Source organism: Notothenia rossii (assembly GCF_949606895.1).
Source record: "Notothenia rossii genome assembly, chromosome: 8".
NCBI lineage: Eukaryota > Metazoa > Chordata > Actinopteri > Perciformes > Nototheniidae > Notothenia > Notothenia rossii.
Window position 1 is genome coordinate 82,333,462 of NC_136906.1, and position 21,965 is coordinate 82,355,426.

The 21,965-nt window shown below is 43.1% G+C and overlaps 1 protein-coding gene across 4 annotated transcripts in view; it reads left to right on the top strand.

The window, feature by feature from the left end:
- Positions 1-6,220: 6,220 nt before the first annotated feature.
- The window catches only part of adgrg6 (adhesion G protein-coupled receptor G6), a 104,401-nt gene continuing 88,656 nt past the window's right edge, over positions 6,221-21,965 (top strand). For all 4 annotated transcript variants that reach the window (XM_079643514.1, XM_079643515.1, XM_079643517.1 and 1 more), the window contains exons 1-2: positions 6,221-6,363; positions 20,149-20,234. In XM_079643514.1, the coding sequence (XP_079499640.1) occupies positions 6,362-6,363; positions 20,149-20,234 (88 nt within the window). In that variant the 5' untranslated portion in view covers positions 6,221-6,361. The remainder of the gene's footprint in view (positions 6,364-20,148; positions 20,235-21,965) is intronic.

Below are 21,965 nucleotides of genomic sequence, written 5' to 3' on the forward strand. Positions count from 1 at the left end.
CTCAGTTCATGAGAGCTAAAAGCGTTCCTCTGATTCTTGGGAAATAATTGTTCCACCCTCTTCGAGTATTTCTATCTTTAACGAGCTTCGATGGGAAGCCTCAGTTTTGTTTTGGACATTTTTAAATCTGCCTGTGAGGAAGGAGAGGAACTTCCTTTGAACCTTTTCACAATAAAGGTTTGAAAATACCAGAACTTTCCTCCAAATGTCACAAAAGCATTTCATTTGAAATGTTGCATCAGCTTCAAGATGAAGGAGTGGGAATTAGAGAGGAATTAAAAAACATCTTATTGAGTTGGTCCGTCTCTAAACACTGTCCCACTTCCTGTCTGTGGCCCATTGGTTCCCACTGCAGACAGACATTATTAAAGAGTGAAAGATTTATTTGGTTTAAAATGTGATTTAGTTTTTATTAGGCAGCGGTAAACAGGAAACTCCCCAGACTTTATTTCAAATAACCTGCAGTTTTCTTGAACCTTGGTGACGGTCGGGCTGGCCTGCATGCTCTGCCCCAACAACAGCCTCTGATCAGCAACAGACTTCATGCAATGCTTCAATGGACGCATATATTAGAATCTCTATCACTCCTAACATCTGAGTCTACTTCCAGCATGGATACATGTTCATCAAGACACCCATTGTTTGTTCTATACGCTTCTTGATATCCTAAAAACACATCGTCTTTCTAGAACAGGGGTCGCCAGTCTCTGGCACTGTTATTTTGGGGGGTGTGTGTGTGTGTGTGTGTGTGTGTGTGTCTCTCCCTCTATATTGTCTCCAGGTGCAGCTTCTCCCCCAGGTGCTCCCAATCACCAATCAGGGCCTCCATAAAGGACCTGAGAAAGGCTGCAGTCACTCTCCCCTTCTCCTCTGGCTGCTGCATGGTGTCTCTGTCTCTGTCTCTGTCTCTGTCTCTGTCTCTGTCTCTGTCTCTGTCTCCGTCTCCGTCTCTGTCTCTGTGTGGGACCTGGTTATATTTGTATTTTAATTAGCTTTGCAAGTTGGCTGGTGAGCCTGTTTTCTGCTTGTCCATCATCGGTAATTAAACGTCCCTTTGTGGCTTCAGAAGATCAGTTTCCGCTCTTTCTTCTCGTGCCTGGTCATTTCTGTGCTTTGTTACTTCCCTTCCTACCCCTAGATTAGGAGGGAACGTAACAAGCGGACTACATGGCTGTTTAATAAGAAGGAGGGACTACTGTAAACTCATCTAGAGACTCTGATGCTGTTGCTTTATGCTTTATGAACAACAGAGAAACATATTCTTCATGACCAAAGTTGGAATTGAAATAAAAAGGAAAGTGAAACTTCTGCTCGTCACCCTCTCCCTCCGGTCCACATTAATACAAATGATCCCAATACGTATGATTGTATGAAAATATCTTAAAATAAATACAAATGTATTTATTATAAACGTTAGTCCTTAACATCTATCACTGTGTATATCACCATTCAAACATCTTTTAAAAGATGAACAGACCCCACACAGCTCAGTGAAATGTTGACTTTATTTGACTTTATCGTTCATATTTCTCTTTTTGATTATAATACTGATGAACGTTCAAAACAAAGCACTTTGGCAACTTACCACATACGTTTTAAAATGCTTAATAAGCACCGTAACTTTCATGATATCATTTCTCCGTCATAATCGTTTGTGTCCTTGAACGGCCGACTGTTGTGTGACGGCAAATGCTGCGGCTGCAATGCATTGTGGGGCAGCATTTTCTCCTCTCCTTTCGGTTAGGGAGGTCCAGTGGTTCCTAAGCTAAAGGAGGTTATAAAGGAAGTGGCTCCTCTGACACAGCTCTCCCTTCATTCATCACCACGATGATAATCAGTTTTTATCAGCAGGAAGTCAACGAGTGACGCTTGGAGTCAAATGAGGCTGCGTTCAGGCGCCCATTGTTCTGCAGTTATCTGCTAAACCCTGGGAAGTCCTTTCAAAATAAAAGGTCTCATCTGGTAAATATCAATCAATCAGAGTTCATTTATACAACCCACTATCACACATTTACATTGGTCTCAGGGGATTTGACTCAGGGGATTTTACTCAGGACCCAGGACTCAGGACCCAGGACTCAGGACCCAGGACTCAGGATCCAGGACTCAATATTCAGGATCCAGGACTCAGGATCCAGGAGTCAGGATCCAGGACTCAGGATCCAGGACTCAGGATCCAGGAATCAGGACTCAGGATCCAGGACTCAGTATCCAGGATCCAGGATCCAGGACTCAGGATCCAGGACTCAGGATCCAGGACTCAGTATCCAGGATCCAGGATCCAGGACTCAGGATCCAGGACTCAGTATCCAGGATCCAGGATCCAGGACTCAGGATCCATGATCCAGGACTCAGGATCCAGGACTCAGGATCCAGGATACAGGACTCAGGATCAAGGACTTAGTATCCAGTATCCAGTATCCAGGATCCAGGACTCAGGATCCAGGACTCAGGATCCAGGACTCAGGACTCAGGATCCAGGACTCAGGACTCAGGACTCAGGATCCAGGACTCAGGATCAGATCAGAACTCGTGCTAGATACATATTTTTACTTTTGTACCATTTAACTGATTTGTTGTATAATGTCATGAGTCTTTTTCTAAAGGTGTGGTCTTAAAGGTCCCGTGTCATGGCCATCTCTACTGATCATAGTTCCATTGTTGAGGTCTACTAGAATAGATGGACATTGTTCAATGTTCCAAACTCACATTGGTTTCTCATCCAGCATCTCTGTAAAGTAGGGATGTGCATCTCGATACGTTGCCACGATACGATACATTAACGATACATTTGAAACAACAGGCGATGCGATACGATACGATTCACCCCTGTTGCGATACAGTTCGATACGATTTGATTCAACATTATGCGATACAGGGCGATACGATTCAACACGATGCAAAATAATGATACTTCAATATGGTACGACAGAGGATTTGGCTTTATTCCTGATATGCAGCAAATCATACATTAAATAAAAGTGCTTTATTTGGTTCTCTCTGCTGGTGCATCCCATCATGCTGTTTCTTTATTACCTTAAACAGCTCTCCAGAGTAAAGTACGATCAACCTGATCTCACCAGAATGCATACATATGACACCACTTTGCAAAGTCGTGCAATAGATACGCAGAACTCCGTTTTTGCGTGCATACGATACGCTGACCTCAAACATTAAAACACAGAGCTCTGGGGCTTCAGGCTTGATCGCCGTTCCAATGACAGTTTTAATGTTTGCGGTGCAATAAACGACACAGCAGCGTATAGGGTTAGGGTTAGGGTTAAATAAATGACAAAGATATGTAGAAAATAAACGCATTTAAGATACGTTCACAACAAACGTAACGTCGGAGAAAATTGTAGAAAAAAAACGTATTTCACATACGTTCATAAGAAACGTAACGTGGGCGTATCATACGCACGCAGAAACGGACTTTGCAAAGTCGTGTCATTTGTACGCATTCTGGTGAGATCAGCCTCACAGATAAACAATGTAAGGATGCCCGGGATCAGTGTTGGGCTAGTTACTTTTAAAAAGTAACTAGTAATAGTTATAGTTACTGCTCTCAAAAAAGTAACCACTTAACTACGTAGTTACTTTATTAGTTACTAAATTATAAAAGTAACTAGTAACAAGTTACTTTACTTTACTTTAAAGTACAGTCATAATAATACAAATAATAACAATACAAATACAAGTTTTTGTGTTGTTTTTTTGCTGACTAGTTCTCTGAAGGCTCAGACTCGACCGTTGCGATGGGCAGCATGTCCTCAACCTGGCAATCTGTTTAGTTGACTCTGGGTGACATGTGGCGATTTTAAAAAATCGTTTTTTGGCTGTTTAGATGGTGTTGCTCCATCTGGGTCACTGCCGGTGGTTGAGAGGGTGGGGTCTTTGGCGACTAGTTGTATAGCCCCATGTACATTACTTAGGTGCTTCAGGAGATTGGCATTGCTGTTATTCGATGTGAACAATGCTTTCTGTCCTGCACACAGTTTACATTTTACCGTAATGTTTTTATCCCCACAAATTGAAAATAGTGGTTATATTTCCAAGTTTCAAATGCGCTGCTGCTCTCGCTGGTACTATGCCATTGTGTGTGTGTGTGTGTGTGTGTGTGTGTGTGTGTGTGTGTGTGTGTGTGTGTGTGTGTGTGTGTGTGTGTGTGTGTGTGTGTGTGTGTGTGTGTGTGTGTGTGTGTGTGTGTGTGTGTGTGTGTGTGTGTGTGTGTGTGTGTGTGTGTGTGTGTGTGTGTGTGTGTGTGTGTGTGTGGTGAGCGTTCTATTTCATATATGGCTTCGCCCTCTAAGGCTATCGCTATTGGGTAATCCCCCTGCGCACCCGCGCAGCACTGAAACACTTGTAGTCCACGCCCACCCGCAAGGTGGGCCCCGCCCTTGGGCCTCCTTCCGGTATAAAAAGGAAAGAGGCCGGCAATCTGCTCCCTCTTTTCTTCAGCAAACCTCAGCAGTTACTGAAGCACAGAACCATTAAACATCATGAGCAACAACTGCGCCCGAGGTGAGGTGGACAATGCTCCTTGCCGAGAGAGTTGATCATGTAAGGGCGGTAACACGAGCAATTTGTCTAAACATTTATCAAAGTGCACCACATCCAGACGGAGGAATGAACCGGGTTCCACTCTCTTTCTAGTAGCTCTGTAGCCCCGTCCACGAGTAACGTTTCCACATCAGGTGTTCTGTATGCTAGCAGCAACACACAGAGTTAACTCAATGATACAAACATGGGTTCATGATTAGAGGTAACTGAGTTATTTAGTTTGTTAAAGTTTCAGCTATTCTGTTCACAGTTCTGTCATCAGATTATTTAATACGATTTGTTAAAACATTGTTGTTTCTTTTGACGTGGAATATTATTTATTTAATTAAATAAAAAGCAATGTTCAAAATGTGTTTAGTTAATTTAATAATATATGTATTTTTGAATCGAGTATTCATCTTTATTGTCTTCATTGTTAGTTTCCACATGCCTAAAACAACCTCAAGCTAAATCTAAAAGTCGATGGCTAAATCAGAGCGTTTGAGAAATTGTGCAAGGCATACAGTAATAGTCAGAATAGTCCGAATTAATCGTTTCATTAATCGATTATCAAATTAGCTGTTTGTTGCAGCCCTATCTGCTACGTTCGGTCATTCATTGTATCTGGCATAAAATACACGCTAGGAACGCCAACTAAGTAATTAAGTTTCACGACTGACTGTACGGTAAATCACCCGGAGTATACTGTCTATGAGTATGTTGTGTGTGAATGCAGACATTCTCCTGCTATGAGATACATGTAAGGCCATCTGCTAACATTGGAGTTGATATATGGAAACTGTTAGCACTGTGTCAATGGCTTAGCAGCCAGAAAAACGTTTACCCATTTACAGTCGTGGTAGATACCTTGTTTGTTTTAAACATCATAAATACACAAACAACAATGAATACTTACAGGTTGTGTACCCGAATCTCCCGCTGGTCCAAACAAAGTAGGAACAGCATCGTCCTTCAGTGTCCTACGCTGTGTACATCCGGTATGAATCGCTCCATGGTTTGTGAAGCTATGCTCCCTGAAAGGCCACCACGCACACAGTACAATACCGGCTCGAACCTCTGAAGGAACAGTGTTAACAAGAAATTGGCATACATTGAAGATTTCCCCTCACAAGACAGGAAACAGAGCCTCGTTGGGCGTGGCTACTGGGTATCCCTACGTCACGACACCCAGGAAGAAAACAAAGGAAAATTAGAAATCTCCAACGAGGCGTTTTGGGGAGGTCTTTTCTGTGTTCTGGGTTTGTGACTCTGCAGACCGTTTACATGCATAAAAACCTTCGTAACACTCAAGGGGACGGGTAATAACCGGGAAAGCATGACGTGGGACCTTTAAGCTAATGTTTAGAATAATAAATAATCATAATAGTGATATTTAATAATCTCTTATAAAAGTCCTCTAGTATTTTGGATCCTGTTGTGTTTTTGACTTTTCATTTTAATAATTTTATATTGTTTATATTTGATGTAATATTTTTCATTTTTTAAATGTTAATTCTCTTATCTATCAATAATAATAATAATAATACAAATAAAATAACAACAATAATAATGACAATAACAACAAAGTCATCGTTCCATAAAGTTGAAAAAAACAAACTGAAAAAAAACACCCCTCCCGTTTTCGTCCCCGCCCCGCCGGGAGGTCCCGGTCAGAGAAGCACCGCCGCGGACACTGCACGCGCTGTCGGTTTGTTGGTTTGGACACTTTGGAGAGTTTTGGAGACTTTGCGCGGAGGATCTGAAGCAGATTTCGGGGCTTTGAGAGGACTATGACTCCGCTGGAGGACCAGCTGCTCTGAACATGTGAGTAAAAAAACCTCCATCAGAGATCCGGAGAAATTCATCCGAGCAGAGAGACTTTTCTCCGGGCGTTAAGCTCCAGCTGGGGGGCCTGAACTCCTCCTTTAATGTGAGTTAACGGCAGACTTTATGATGAAACACCTGCGGAGTGTCGAGGTGTTTCTGTGAGCTCCTGGTCTTTCAGTCCGCAGCAGCTTCCCTCCTTTGAAGGGAATCTAAAATGCAGAAAACCACCTTCAGTTCTTCTGAGCTCTGAGCAATCTGCAGAGAGTTCATGTCTTCAGAAAAGCTCTACTCTGAAACTCTGAACCTTAAACTGTTTCAAGTGTTTAAAGAACTCTTTATGAAAGCTTTTAAAAGCAGAAAATCCACTTTATGACATGAACAGTTCCTGCTGGAGGGTTGCTTCTTTAGTCGTGCTGCTCGAACCTGAAACATCTGCAGCCTGCCGAGCGTGTAAAGTCCGAGACTGGAGCAGAGACTGGATGTGAGGGAGCTTCAGTGAACTCCAGTTGTTTAAATGACATCTGCTGCAGCTTTGGAGTCTTTTCTCTCCCTTCGATCTGACATTTGAAATGCAGAAAACCAGCTTTTGGACATAAAGCTTTATTGTTGGAGGTTGAACTCATTAGTCGAGCTGCGAGACTCTGAAACCTCTGCAGCGAGTCGAGGTGTTTCCAGACTTTTCTTGACACGAACTGGACATTACACGGTGATGTACAACACGTTCTAGTGAACTCCAGTTCTTTAAATCAGACCTGGTGTCTGTTATTCGCCCTGAAATCACATTTTAAATCTACAAATTCAACGTTATCATGTAAATATTGAGTGTTTTCTGTCAGCTGCAGTTAGGCTCAGACTTGTCTTTACTCTTTAACTCTCAACTTTTCTACTTTAGCGTACAGCTTGTGTTGGTGAGCTCCTGTCGACCAGAGGCACTTTAATAAATTTAAATTTAAATACAGAACATTTGGAGTTGTTTTATCTGTGTCTCCTGCTGCTAAAACCTGCAGCTTGTTTTGCTGTTGCCCCAAAACTGGACTTGGCTTTTTGACTTCAGCGTAGAGCATGTTGTTGTGATCTCTTTATATCACACTCACTGCAGCTGTGTAACGAGAGGGTTTCTCTGCATTTGACCCATCCTAGTGTTCGGAGCAGTGTGCTGCCATTATGAACGGCGCCCTGGGAGCAGTGTAGTGAACGGTGCCTTGCTCAGGGACACCTCGGTAGCACTTGGTCTTGCCGGGACTTGAACTGGTGACCTTCCAGTTGCAAAGCCAAGTCCCTAGGACAGCACCGCCCGTGCTGTGATGCACTTCGTGTTTCCTTAGGTCTGGTTTGACCTGCAGAGAGAGGTTTTAAATCAGATCTGCTGCAGCTTTGAAGCACACACACACACACACACACACACACACACACACACACACACACACACACACACACACACACACACACACACACACACACACACACACACACACACAGTCATAGCCTAGCTGGAAGTTGTCCCATATGAAACAGATCAAACTGCTCATGTTCACAGTTTAATGAGACGATAAAACACGGACTCATATTCATTTACGACCAATTAAAAAAACACGATAGTATTTGTGTGTTTCTGCAGACTTCCCTTCACACAGAACGCCGTAACAGATGAGTGTGTTTCAGATTGAGCCCCACAGTGTGTAGTCGGGGGACAGAGAGTGTTGGGCTGTGAGTGAAGTGTCCTTTGGAGCAGAAGCGGCTCTGAGTGTTGATGGAGTGGGTTTTGTGAGCTGTGTTTAGTGTCGGGAGAAAATAAGCCCAGTTCTTTTGTGCTGTCCTGAACTCGCCTTTAAAACTATTTTGAAATGCAGAAAAACAACTTCATCATGTAAATATTTAGTGTTTTCTGTCAACTCAACATTTAAACTTTGCACTTTAATTAAAACTCTTTATTAACTTCTCTTTAAATCAGATGTGCTGATTCTCTCGTATCGCATTGCTTCCTGTTGAGACATCAGTACAAGTTGAAGAGATTCTTTACATATCGAAAAGAGGTCAAAGGATATCATCTGCAGGAAAAGAACTGAAGTATTAAAGGAAGTGATATCATGAAACATAAGGAATGAGAAAGAGACGTTTAGCTGTTGTTTACTTAGTTTATGAAAAGACGAGCTGGCAGGCAGAAGTGAAGCGTCAGATTTAGGAAAGCTGTTCATTACAGTGAGTTATATTAGAGTTGAATCTGCAGGGTCTGTTCTGGATAGATCTGGGTTTAACACGTCAGAACACAAACCCAATGAGAGAGAGGCTGTGTGTTTGTTTAGGCGTACATGAAGAAAATCATGTCAGATAAATACCGTATATAATTATCTATATTTACTATTAATATAATAAAGGTAAACAGTTTTGGCTTAAAGATGTTTTTTAGGGGATTTAAATGAGTTGAGTTTGAATTAGCAGGTGACACACACACACACACACACACACACACACACACACACACACACACACAAAAACATTTCCTGTCAGCAGCCTGTTATTTAACATCTCAGCTGTGTGTGTGTGTGTGTGTGTGTGTGTGTGTGTGTGTGTGTGTGTGTGTGTGTGTGTGTGTGTGTGTGTGTGTGTGTGTGTGTGTGTGTGTGTGTGTGTGTGTGTGTGTGTGTGAGAGGAATTTGTTTAATTAGAGGAGTATCTGATCTCCACCTGCAGCTGGAGTCTGATCCTGATGACATTATTATTTCAGCTGGGGGAGGGGGGTGTCTCTACTTTAAAGAGTCCTCTCCTGCTGATGTTCATTTATAAACGTACACTCAAAAGATGGCGTAGGTCAGTTTCTAAGCAATGTTTGCGATTTATAAAAAACAAACTTGAGGGGAAAACGTGCGGTCCTCCACGCACACTCTGACCCCTGCGCCCTGCGTACGCACTAAGCACAGAGACGGGAGGGACGAGAAACTGAGACACCGTTGGCAGAAGGAAGAATGGAGAGAAATATTTGGAAATAATACCATGAATAAAATGTTAACTCTCATTTATCATATATGAAGAATTAAAGCCAATCTCAAATGATTAAACAAATGCCTGTTTGAGACTCCTCAGCGCACACAGACACATAACTGGGAGAAATAAATAAATATGTGCGTATTTATTTATTTGCTTTGTCCTACGTACGCCACCGACCCACGTGAATCCTAGGCAAAGCTTTATAAATGAGGCCCCTGGTGTGTATCAGTATGTAGTGTCTCTACTTTAAAGAGTCCTCTCCTGCTGATGTTCAGGTGTGTATCAGTATGTATTGTCTCTACTTTAAAGAGTCCTCTCCTGCTGGTGTTCAGGTGTATATCAGTATGTAGTGTCTCTACTTTAAAGAGTCCTCTCCCGCTGATGTTCGGGTGTATATCAGTATGTATTGTCTCTACTTTAAAGAGTCCTCTCCTGCTGATGCTCAGGTGTATATCAGTATGTAGTGTCTCTACTTTAAAGAGTCCTCTCCTGCTGATGTCCGGGTGTATATCAGTATGTAATGTCTCTACTTTAAAGAGTCCTCTCCTGCTGATGTTCAGGTGTATATCAGTATGTAGTGTCTCTACTTTAAAGAGTCCTCTCCTGCTGATGTTCAGGTGTATATCAGTATGTAGTGTCTCTACTTTAAAGAATCCTCTCCTGCTGATGTTCAGGTGTATATCAGTATGTAGTGTCTCTACTTTAAAGAGTCCTCTCCTGCTGATGTTCAGGTGTATATCAGTATGTCGTGTCGCTACTTCAAAGAGTCCTCTGCTGCTGATGTTCAGGTGTATATCAGTATGTAGTGTCTCTACTTTAAAGAGTCCTCTCCTGCTGATGTTCAGGTGTATATCAGTATGTAATGTCTCTACTTTAAAGAGTCCTCTCCTGCTGATGTTCAGGTGTATATCAGTATGTAATGTCTCTACTTTAAAGAGTCCTCTCCTGCTGATGTTCAGGTGTATATCAGTATGTAGTGTCTCTACTTTAAAGAGTCCTCTCCTGCTGATGCTCAGGTGTATATCAGTATGTAGTGTCTCTACTTTAAAGAGTCCTCTCCTGCTGATGTTCAGGTGTATATCAGTATGTAATGTCTCTACTTTAAAGAGTCCTCTCCTGCTGATGTTCAGGTGTATATCAGTATGTAATGTCTCTACTTTAAAGAGTCCTCTCCTGCTGATGTTCAGGTGTATATCAGTATGTAGTGTCTCTACTTTAAAGAGTCCTCTCCTGCTGATGTTGAGGTGTATATCAGTATGTAATGTCTCTACTTTAAAGAGTCCTCTCCTGCTGATGTTGAGGTGTATATCAGTATGTAATGTCTCTACTTTAAAGAGTCCTCTCCTGCTGATGTTCAGGTGTATATCAGTATGTAGTGTCTCTACTTTAAAGAGTCCTCTCCTGCTGATGTTCAGGTGTATATCAGTATTTAATGTCTCTACTTTAAAGAGTCCTCTCCTGCTGATGTTCAGGTGTATATCAGTATTTAATGTCTCTACTTTAAAGAGTCCTCTCCTGCTGATGTTCAGGTGTATATCAGTATTTAATGTCTCTACTTTAAAGAGTCCTCTCCTGCTGATGTTCAGGTGTATATCAGTATTTAATGTCTCTACTTTAAAGAGTCCTCTCCTGCTGATGTTGAGGTGTATATCAGTATGTAATGTCTCTACTTTAAAGAGTCCTCTCCTGCTGATGTTCAGGTGTATATCAGTATGTAGTGTCTCTACTTTAAAGAGTCCTCTCCTGCTGATGTTCAGGTGTATATCAGTATTTAATGTCTCTACTTTAAAGAGTCCTCTCCTGCTGATGTTCAGGTGTATATCAGTATTTAATGTCTCTACTTTAAAGAGTCCTCTCCTGCTGATGTTCAGGTGTATATCAGTATGTAATGTCTCTACTTTAAAGAGTCCTCTCCTGCTGATGTTCAGGTGTATATCAGTATGTAGTGTCTCTACTTTAAAGAGTCCTCTCCTGCTGATGTTCAGGTGTATATCAGTATTTAATGTCTCTACTTTAAAGAGTCCTCTCCTGCTGATGTTCAGGTGTATATCAGTATTTAATGTCTCTACTTTAAAGAGTCCTCTCCTGCTGATGTTCAGGTGTATATCAGTATTTAATGTCTCTACTTTAAAGAGTCCTCTCCTGCTGATGTTGAGGTGTATATCAGTATGTAGTTTCTCTACTTTAAAGAGTCCTTTCCTGCTGATGTTCAGGTGTGTATCAGTATGTAGTGTCTCTACTTTAAAGAGTCCTCTCCTGCTGATGTTCAGGTGTATATCAGTATTTAATGTCTCTACTTTAAAGAGTCCTCTCCTGCTGATGTTGAGGTGTATATCAGTATGTAGTTTCTCTACTTTAAAGAGTCCTTTCCTGCTGATGTTCAGGTGTGTATCAGTATGTAGTGTCTCTACTTTAAAGAGTCCTCTCCTGATGATGTTCAGGTGTATATCAGTATGTAGTGTCTCTACTTTAAAGATTCCTCTCCTGCTGATGTTCAGGTGTATATCAGTATTTAGTGTCTCTACTTTAAAGAGTCCTCTCCTGCTGATGTTGAGGTGTATATCAGTATGTAGTTTATCTACTTTAAAGAGTCCTCTCCTGCTGATGTTCAAGTGTATATCAGTATGTAGTGTCTCTACTTTAAAGATTCCTCTCCTGCTGATGTTCAGGTGTATATCAGTATGTAGTGTCTCTACTTAAAAGAGTCCTCCTGCTGATGTTCAGGTGTATATCAATATGTAATGTCTCTACTTTAAAGAGTCCTCTCCTGCTGATGTTCAGGTGTGTATCAGTATGTAGTGTCTCTACTTTAAAGAGTCCTCTCCTGCTGATGTTCAGGTGTATATCAGTATGTAGTGTCTCTACTTTAAAGAGTCCTCTCCTGCAGATGTTCAGGTGTATATCAGTATGTAGTGTCTCTACTTTAAAGAGTCCTCTCCTGCTGATGTTCAGGTGTATATCAGTATGTAGTGTCTCTACTTTAAAGAGTCCTCTCCTGCTGATGTTCAGGTGTATATCAGTATGTAGTGTTTCTACTTTAAAGAGCCCTCTCCTGCTGATGTGCAGGTGTATATCAGTATGTAGTGTCTCTACTTTAAAGAGTCCTCTCCTGCTGATGTTCAGGTGTATATCAGTATGTAGTGTCTCTACTTCAAAGAGTCCTCTCCTGCTGATGTTCAGGTGTATATCAGTATGTAGTGTCTCTACTTTAAAGAGTACTCTCCTGCTGAGGTTCAGGTGTATATCAGTATGTAGTGTCTCTACTTTAAAGAGTACTCTCCTGCTGATGTTCAGGTGTATATCAGTATGTAGTGTCTCTACTTTAAAGAGTCCTCTCCTGCTTATGTCCGGGTGTATATCAGTATGTAGTGTCTCTACTTTAAAGAGTCCTCTCCTGCTGATGTTCAGGTGTATATCAGTATGTAGTGTCTCTACTTTAAAGAGTCCTCTCCTGCTGATGTTCAGGTGTATATCAGTATGTAGTGTCTCTACTTTAAAGAGTCCTCTCCTGCTGATGTTCAGGTGCATATCAGTATGTAGTGTCTCTACTTCAAAGAGTCCTCTCCTGCTGATGTTCAGGTGTATTTCAGTATGTAGTGTCTCTACTTTAAAGAGTCCTCTCCTGCTGATATTCAGGTGTATATCAGTATGTAGTGTCTCTACTTTAAAGAGTCCTCTCCTGCTGATGTTCAGGTGTATATCAGTATGTAGTGTCTCTTCTTTAAAGAGTCCTCTCCTGCTGATGTTCAGGTGTATATCAGTATATAGCGTCACTACTTTAAAGAGTCCTCTGCTGAGGTGTATATCAGTATGTAGTGTCTCTACTTTAAAGAGTCCTCTCCCGCTGAAGTTCGGGTTTATATCAGTATGTATTGTCTCTACTTGAAAGAGTCCTCTCCTGCTGATGCTCAGGTGTATATCAGTATGTAGTGTCTCTACTTTAAAGAGTCCTCTCCTGCTGATGTCCGGGTGTATATCAGTATGTAGTGTCTCTACTTTAAAGAGTCCTCTCCTACTGATGTTCAGGTGTATATCAGTATGTAGTGTCTCTACTTTAAAGATTCCTCTCCTGCTGATGTCCGGGTGTATATCAGTATGTAGTGTCTCTACTTTAAAGAGTCCTCTCCTGCTGATGTTCAGGTGTATATCAGTATTTAATGTCTCTACTTTAAAGAGTCCTCTCCTGCTGATGTTCAGGTGTATATCAGTATGTAGTGTCTCTACTTTAAAGAGTCCTCTCCTGCTGATGTTCAGGTGTATATCAGTATGTAGTGTCTCTACTTTAAAGAGTTCTCTCCTGCTGATGTGCAGGTGTGTATCAGTATGTAGTTTCTCTATTTTAAAGAGTCCTCTCCTGCTGATGTTCAGGTGCATATCAGTATGTAGTGTCTCTACTTTAAAGAGTCCTCTCCTGCTGATGTTCAGGTGTATATCAGTATGTAGTGTCTCTACTTTAAAGAGTCCTCTCCTGCTGATGTTGAGGTGTCTATCAGTATGTAGTTTCTCTACTTTAAAGAGTCATTTCCTGCTGATGTTCAGGTGTATATCAGTATGTAGTGTCTCTACTTTAAAGATTCCTCTCCTGCTGATGTTCAGGTGTATATCAGTATGTAGAGTCTCTACTTTAAAGAGTCCTCTCCTGCTGACGTTCAGGTGTATATCAGTATTTAGTGTCTCTACTTTAAAGAGTCTTCTCCTGCTGATGTTGAGGTGTATATCAGTATGTAGTTTCTCTACTTTAAAGAGTCCTTTCCTGCTGATGTTCAGGTGTATATATATATCTAATGTCTCTACTTTAAAGAGTCCTCTCCTGCTGATGTTCAGGTGTGTATCAGTATGTAGTGTCTCTACTTTAAAGAGTCCTCTCCTGCTGATGTTCAGGTGTATATCAGTATGTAGTGTCTCTACTTTAAAGAGTCCTCTCCTGCTGATGTTCAGGTGTATATCAGTATGTAGTGTCTCTACTTTAAAGAGTCCTCTCCTGCTGATGTTCAGGTGTATATCAGTATGTAGTGTCTCTACTTTAAAGAGTCCTCTCCTGCTGATGTTCAGGTGTATATCAGTATGTAGTGTCTCTACTTTAAAGAGTCCTCTCCTGCTGATGTTCAGGTGTATATCAGTATGTAGTGTCTCTACTTCAAAGAGTCCTCTCCTGCTGATGTTCAGGTGTATATCAGTATGTAGTGTCTCTACTTTAAAGAGTACTCTCCTGCTGATGTTCAGGTGTATATCAGTATGTAGTGTCTCTAATTTAAAGAGTCCTCTCCTGCTGATGTCCGGGTGTATATCAGTATGTAGTGTCTCTACTTTAAAGAGTCCTCTCCTGCTGATGTTCAGGTGTATATCAGTATGTAGTGTCTCTACTTTAAAGAGTCCTCTCCTGCTGATGTTCAGGTGTATATCAGTATGTAGTGTCTCTACTTTAAAGAGTCCTCTCCTGCTGATGTTCAGGTGTATATCAGTATGTAGTGTCTCTACTTTAAAGAGTCCTCTCCTGCTGATGTTCAGGTGTATATCAGTATGTAGTGTCTCTACTTTAAAGAGTCCTCTCCCGCTGATGTTCGGGTGTATATCAGTATGTATTGTCTCTACTTTAAAGAGTCCTCTCCTGCTGATTTTCAGGTGTATATCAGTATGTAGTGTCTCTACTTTAAAGAGTCCTCTCCTGCTGATGTTCAGGTGTATATCAGTATGTAGTGTCTCTACTTTAAAGAGTCCTCTCCCGCTGAAGTTCGGGTTTATATCAGTATGTATTGTCTCTATTTTAAAGAGTCCTCTCCTGCTGATGTTCAGGTGTATATCAGTATGTAGTGTCTCTACTTTAAAGAGTCCTCTCCCGCTGATGTTCGGGTGTATATCAGTATGTAGTGTCTCTACTTCAAAGAGTCCTCTCCTGCTGATGTTCAGGTGTATATCAGTATGTAGTGTCTCTACTTTAAAGAGTCCTCTCTGCTGATGTTCAGGTGTATATCAGAATGTAGTGTCTCTACTTTAAAGAGTCCTCTCCTGCTGATGTTCAGGTTTATATCAGTATATAGCGTCACTACTTTAAAGAGTCCTCTGCTGCTGATGTTCAGGTGTATATCAGTATGTCGTGTCTCTACTTTAAAGAGTCCTCTCCTGCTGATGTTCAGGTGTATATCAGTATGTAGTGTCTCTACTTTAAAGAGTCCTCTCCTGCTGATGTTCAGGTGTATATCAGTATGTAGTGTCTCTACTTTAAAGAGTCCTCTCCCGCTGATGTTACGGTGTATATCAGTATGTATTGTCTCTACTTTAAAGAGTCCTCTCCTGCTGATTTTCAGGTGTATATCAGTATGTAGTGTCTCTACTTTAAAGAGTCCTCTCCTGCTGATGTTCAGGTGTATATCAGTATGTAGTGTCTCTACTTTAAAGAGTCCTCTCCTGCTGATGTTCAGGTGTATATCAGTATGTAGTGTCTCTACTTTAAAGAGTCCTCTCCTGCTGATGTTCAGGTGTATATCAGTATGTAGTGTCTCTACTTTAAAGAGTCCTCTCCTGCTGATGTCCGGGTGTATATCAGTATGTAGTGTCTCTACTTTAAAGAGTCCTCTCCTGCTGATGTTCAGGTGTATATCAGTATGTAGTGTCTCTACTTTAAAGAGTCCTCTCCTGCTGATGTTCAGGTGTTCAAATATTTGTAAATAATGTCAGTGTTGTCTTTTTAAATATCTAAACCAGTTTTTTTAGTGATGCGTTTCTTTGTGGTTTTGGTTAGGCCTCGTTAGGACTGACTCAATTCATGCTGCATTTCCTTTACAGTTTAGTAGCTGGGGCAGTAACTATAGTAACGCAGTGTAGGCGGAGCCGTGACGTCATCTTCAATGCAAGAGAGACAGGTGAACCTCAGAGGGAGAACCACAGAAAACCAAAATCAGCCGTTAGCTGTTAGCTGTTAGCTGTTAGCCCTCAGAGCTCACAGCTCTTCATATCTGTTCAGAAACTGGACAAAAGTGAAAAAGTACCCGTTAGCCGGGAACCACCCCAAGTGGAAACGCAATAAAAAACGGGCCGGGTTTGGCACGGCACGCTCAAACCGTGCTACGCGCTGCAGTGGAAATGCGCCATCAGTCTCATTACGTCACCTGGTCGACGATGTAAGTCTATTTGTGTCTTTCTCTTTGTGGTCTTGCATCTTTCTATTACTCATTTTGCGTTGTGTTGTGGTGTTCACATGTTTTTGTAGTTTTTCGTATCTTTTTGTTGACATTTTGAAAAAAAGTTGTTTTGTGTCTAACGGCCCGTCCACACAGCGGCGTGCGTCGACGCTTCACCATTCACTTTGAATGGGGTGACGTCACTTTTTGCCGAACTGCATTGTGGGAAGCGACGTGGAGCTTGTCTGGCGTGGCTCGCTGCAAAAGTTGAGCAATGTTCAACTTTTGCCGCCTCGGCAGAAGCGTCAGCCAATCGAATCATATGCCAGTACAAGCTCTAGCCAATCAAACCGCTGCTTGTGTGTCAGGGGCGGGACATTCATGTGATTGGTTGTTGGTCGAGTTTCAGACACGCCCGCCGGCAAGCGGCAACGCACGCCGCCGTGTGGACGGGCCGTTACTATATCATCTTGAATTTGTTGGTGTCAATTTTGGTCAGGTTTACATTATATATATATGTATATATATATATATATATATATATATATATATATATATATATATGCAGAAAAAAGCTTTTTCCAATCGAGGTCAGGCAAAGAGCTCTCTGAGCAGAGTCTGAGAGAGTCTGAGCCCAGAGAGCAGAGTCTGAGAGAGTCTGAGCCCAGAGAGCAGAGTCTGAGCAGAGTCTGAGCAGAGTCTGAGCCCAGAGAGCAGAGTCTGAGCCCAGAGAGCAGAGTCTGAGCAGAGTCTGAGCAGAGTCTGAGCCCAGAGAGCAGAGTCTGAGCCCAGAGAGCAGAGTCTGAGCAGAGTCTGAGCAGAGTCTGAGCCCAGAGAGCAGAGTCTGAGCCCAGAGAGCAGAGTCTGAGCCCAGAGAGCAGAGTCTGAGCCCAGAGAGCAGAGTCTGAGCCCAGAGAGCAGAGTCTGAGCAGAGTCTGAGCCCAGAGAGCAGAGTATGAGCCCAAAGAGCAGAGTCTGAGCCCAAAGAGCAGAGTCTGAGCCCAGAGAGCAGAGTCTGAGCAGAGTCTGAGCCCAGAGAGCAGAGTCTGAGCCCAAAGAGCAGAGTCTGAGCCCAGAGAGCAGAGTCTGAGCAGAGTCTGAGCCCAGAGAGCAGAGTCTGAGCCCAAAGAGCAGAGTCTGAGCCAAGAGAGCAGAGTCTGAGCCCAAAGAGCAGAGTCTGAGCCCAGAGAGCAGAGTCTGAGCCCAGAGAGCAGAGTCTGAGCCCAGAGAGCAGAGTCTGAGCCCAAAGAGCAGAGTCTGAGCCCAGAGAGCAGAGTCTGAGCCCAGAGAGCAGAGTCTGAGCCCAGAGAGCAGAGTCTGAGCAGAGTCTGAGCCCAGAGAGCAGAGTCTGAGCCCAAAGAGCAGAGTCTGAGCCCAGAGAGCAGAGTCTGAGCCCAAAGAGCAGAGTCTGAGCCAAGAGAGCAGAGTCTGAGCCCAAAGAGCAGAGTCTGAGCCCAGAGAGCAGAGTCTGAGCAGAGTCTGAGCCCAAAGAGCTCTCTGAGAGAGTCTGAGCCCAGAGAGCAGGGTCTGAGAGAGTCTGAGCCCAGAGAGCAGAGTCTGAGCCCAAAGAGCAGAGTCTGAGCCCAAAGAGCAGAGTCTGAGCCCAAAGAGCAGAGTCTGAGCCCAGAGAGCAGAGTCTGAGCCCAGAGAGCAGAGTCTGAGCCCAGAGAGCAGAGTCTGAACCCAAAGAGCAGAGTCTGAGCCCAGAGAGCAGAGTCTGAGAGAGTCTGAGCCCAGAGAGCAGAGTCTGAGCAGAGTCTGAGCCCAAAGAGCAGAGTCTGAACCCAAAGAGCAGAGTCTGAGCCCAGAGAGCAGAGTCTGAACCCAAAGAGCAGAGTCTGAGCCCAAAGAGCAGAGTCTGAGCCCAGAGAGCAGAGTCTGAACCCAAAGAGCAGAGTCTGAACCCAAAGAGCAGAGTCTGAGCCCAGAGAGCAGAGTCTGAACCCAAAGAGCAGAGTCTGAGCCCAGAGAGCAGAGTCTGAACCCAAAGAGCAGAGTCTGAGCCCAGAGAGCAGAGTCTGAGCAGAGTCTGAGCCCAGAGAGCAGAGTCTGAGCAGAGTCTGAGCCCAGAGAGCAGAGTCTGAGCAGAGTCTGAGCAGAGTCTGAGCCCAGAGAGCAGAGTCTGAGCCCAGAGAGCAGAGTCTGAGCCCAAAGAGCAGAGTCTGAACCCAAAGAGCAGAGTCTGAGCCCAGAGAGCAGAGTCTGAACCCAGAGAGCAGAGTCTGAGCCCAGAGAGCAGAGTCTGAGCCCAGAGAGCAGAGTCTGAGCCCAGAGAGCAGAGTCTGAGCCCAAAGAGCAGAGTCTGAGCCCAGAGAGCAGAGTCTGAGCCCAAAGAGCAGAGTCTGAGCCCAGAGAGCTCTCTGAGAGAGTCTGAGCAGAGTATGAGAGAGTCTGAGAGAGTCTAAGCAGAGTCTGAGCAGAGTCTGAGCAGAGTCTGAGAGAGTCTGAGAGAGTCTGAGCAGAGTCTGAGAGAGTCTGAGAGAGTCTAAGCAGAGTCTGAGAGAGTCTGAGCAGAGTCTGAGAGAGTCTGAGAGAGTCTGAGCAGAGTCTGAGAGAGTCTGAGAGAGTCTAAGCAGAGTCTGAGCAGAGTCTAAGCAGAGTCTGAGCTGATCATGTAACTGCGAGGTGACAGCATGAGGTGCATTTCAGAGCCTCAGATCCACAAGATGTCCGCCTGCAGGACAATGAATACTCTCTTTATTCCCTCAGCCCCCCCCCCCCCCACCCCCCCAGTATGGAGATTGGGGGGGGGGGGCTGACAAAGAGGCGAGCTTTCTTTAATGTCAGGAGCTGAATTACATTACATCCACTCTGTTGGCTCTCTGTCGCTCTGATGCAAACTCTGAGAGGAACTACAGTGAAGTTAAAGTGTGTGTGTGTGTGTGTGTGTGTGTGTGTGTGTGTGTGTGTGTGTGTGTGTGTGTGTGTGTGTGTGTGTGTGTGTGTGTGTGTGTGTGTGTGTGTGTGTGTGTGTGTGTGTGTGTGTGTGTGTGTGTGTGTGTGTGTGTGTGTGTGTGTGTAAACTGTGCTTTGCCACACATTGTCCTAAGTGTTTCGTTTTTTAGCTTTTCAGGTTACTTGTATAGTTTCATTTAAATGTGGTGTAAATACTTTTATCTTACTGCTAAATGTTCCTTTTCTAACACTAAATTGTTTCTTAAAAATACTTAAGACTCAGAATCAGAAACCTTTTGGTTTTAATACAACAAATAGTTGTCAAGTTATTATCACTTTCTTCCTAAAAAATGTAGTTCCTGTTTGAAGATTTGATAACTTCCTGTTTGAGGATTTGATAACTTCCTGTTTGAGGATTTGATAACTTCCTGTTTGAGGATTTGGTAAATAAAAAATGTGTTGAAGCGTGAAAATGTTCCTCATTCTCAGCTCATTGTCCTCTCCTGATGGAGCGATCTGATTGGCTCTCCTGAGGTTACTCTCTGTACTTATGTCTAAAAACAAACACACACACACACACACACACACACACACACACACACACACACACACACACACACACTTGGACTCTAATTGGAAGTGAGAGAGAGAGAGAGAGCTTGTGTGTGTGTGTGTGTGTGTGTGTGTGTGTGTGTGTGTGTGTGTGTGTGTGTGTGTGTGTGTGTGTGTGTGTGTGTGTGTGAACCCCTAGTGTGTCTGACCATTGGTTTCTGTCTCTCTGCAGGGATTGGTCTACAGGAGGGGGCGGGACTTGGAGGCTCCGTCACTTCCTGCCGGTCGTCCTGCTGTGGACGTCCCTGCATCGCCACGGTAACCCTTCAATCTTTAAATGAAACGTTATTGATCATGAGCTGCGATACGAGAGTAACAGGAAATAAAGTATAATATTTACAATTAATACTAAATAAATAATGCGCAATTCTTAAAATAAGAACAAAATAAAACATTTATAAAAATAAATAATAATAACTATAAATGTAATTATTATACAACAATGAATAAATCACAAATAATACATGTTTGTATTATTATACAAAATATGAATTATTCAATTAAAAGTGAAATTAAATTGAAAAAATGATAATTAAAAACATGAAATAAATAAATAAAAATAGTTATCATATTATTATTATTATTATTTTCCAAAACAATAATAGTGCATATTCATGTTTTTATTTGTTCTCATCTTTTTATTTTGCATTTCATTCACGTTTTCCATGTTGGAAGAAGCGCTGTCTTTGTGTGTGTCTCTGTGTGTCTCTGTGTGTGTCTCTGTGTGTGTCTGTGTCTCTGTGTCTCTCTGTGTCTCTCTGTGTGTCTCTGTGTGTCTCTCTGTGTCTCTCTGTGTCTCTCTGTGTGTCTCTGTGTGTCTCTGTGTGTCTCTCTTTGTCTCTGTGTGTCTCTCTTTGTCTCTGTGTGTCTCTGTGTGTCTCTCTGTGTCTCTGTGTGTCTCTCTTTGTCTCTGTTTGTCTCTGTGTGTCTCTCTGTGTGTCTCTGTGTGTCTCTGTGTGTCTCTGTGTGTCTCTGTGTGTCTCTCTTTGTCTCTGTGTGTCTCTGTGTGTCTCTGTGTGTCTCTATGTGTCTCTGTGTGTCTCTCTGTGTCTCTCTGTGTCTCTCTGTGTCTCTCTGTGTCTCTGTGTGTGTCTCTGTATCTCTCTGTGTGTCTCTGTGTGTCTGTGTGTCTCTCTGTGTGTCTCTGTGTCTCTCTGTATCTCTCTGTGTGTCTCTGTGTGTCTCTGTGTGTCTCTGTGTGTCTGTGTGTCTCTCTGTGTCTCTCTGTGTCTCTCTGTATCTCTCTGTGTGTCTCTGTGTGTCTCTCTGTGTGTCTCTGTGTGTCTCTGTGTGTGTCTCTGTGTGTCTCTCTTTGTCTCTGTGTGTCTCTGTGTGTCTCTGTGTGTCTTTATGTGTCTCTGTGTGTCTCTCTGTGTCTCTCTGTGTCTCTCTGTGTCTCTCTGTGTCTCTGTGTGTCTCTCTGTATCTCTCTGTGTGTCTCTGTGTGTCTGTGTGTCTCTCTGTGTCTCTCTGTGTCTCTCTGTATCTCTCTGTGTGTCTCTGTGTGTCTCTCTGTGTGTCTCTGTGTGTCTCTGTGTGTGTCTCTGTGTGTCTGTGTGTCTCTGTGTGTGTCTCTGTGTGTCTCTGTGTGTCTCTGTGTGTCTCTATGTGTCTCTGTGTGTCTCTGTGTGTCTCTTTGTGTCTCTGTGTGTCTCTGTGTGTCTCTGTGTGTCTCTGTGTGTCTATCTGTGTCTCTCTGTGTCTCTGTGTGTGTCTGTGTGTCTCTGTGTGTCTCTGTGTGTCTATCTGTGTCTCTCTGTGTCTCTCTGTGTCTCTGTGTGTGTCTGTGTGTCTCTGTGTGTCTCTCTTTGTCTCTGTGTGTCTCTGTGTGTCTCTCTGTGTCTCTGTGTGTGTCTGTGTGTCTCTGTGTGTCTCTGTGTGTCTCTGTGTGTCTCTGTGTGTCTCTCTGTGTCTCTGTGTGTGTCTCTGTGTGTGTCTCTGTGTGTGTCTCTGTGTGTCTCTGTGTGTCTCTGTGTGTCTCTCTGTGTC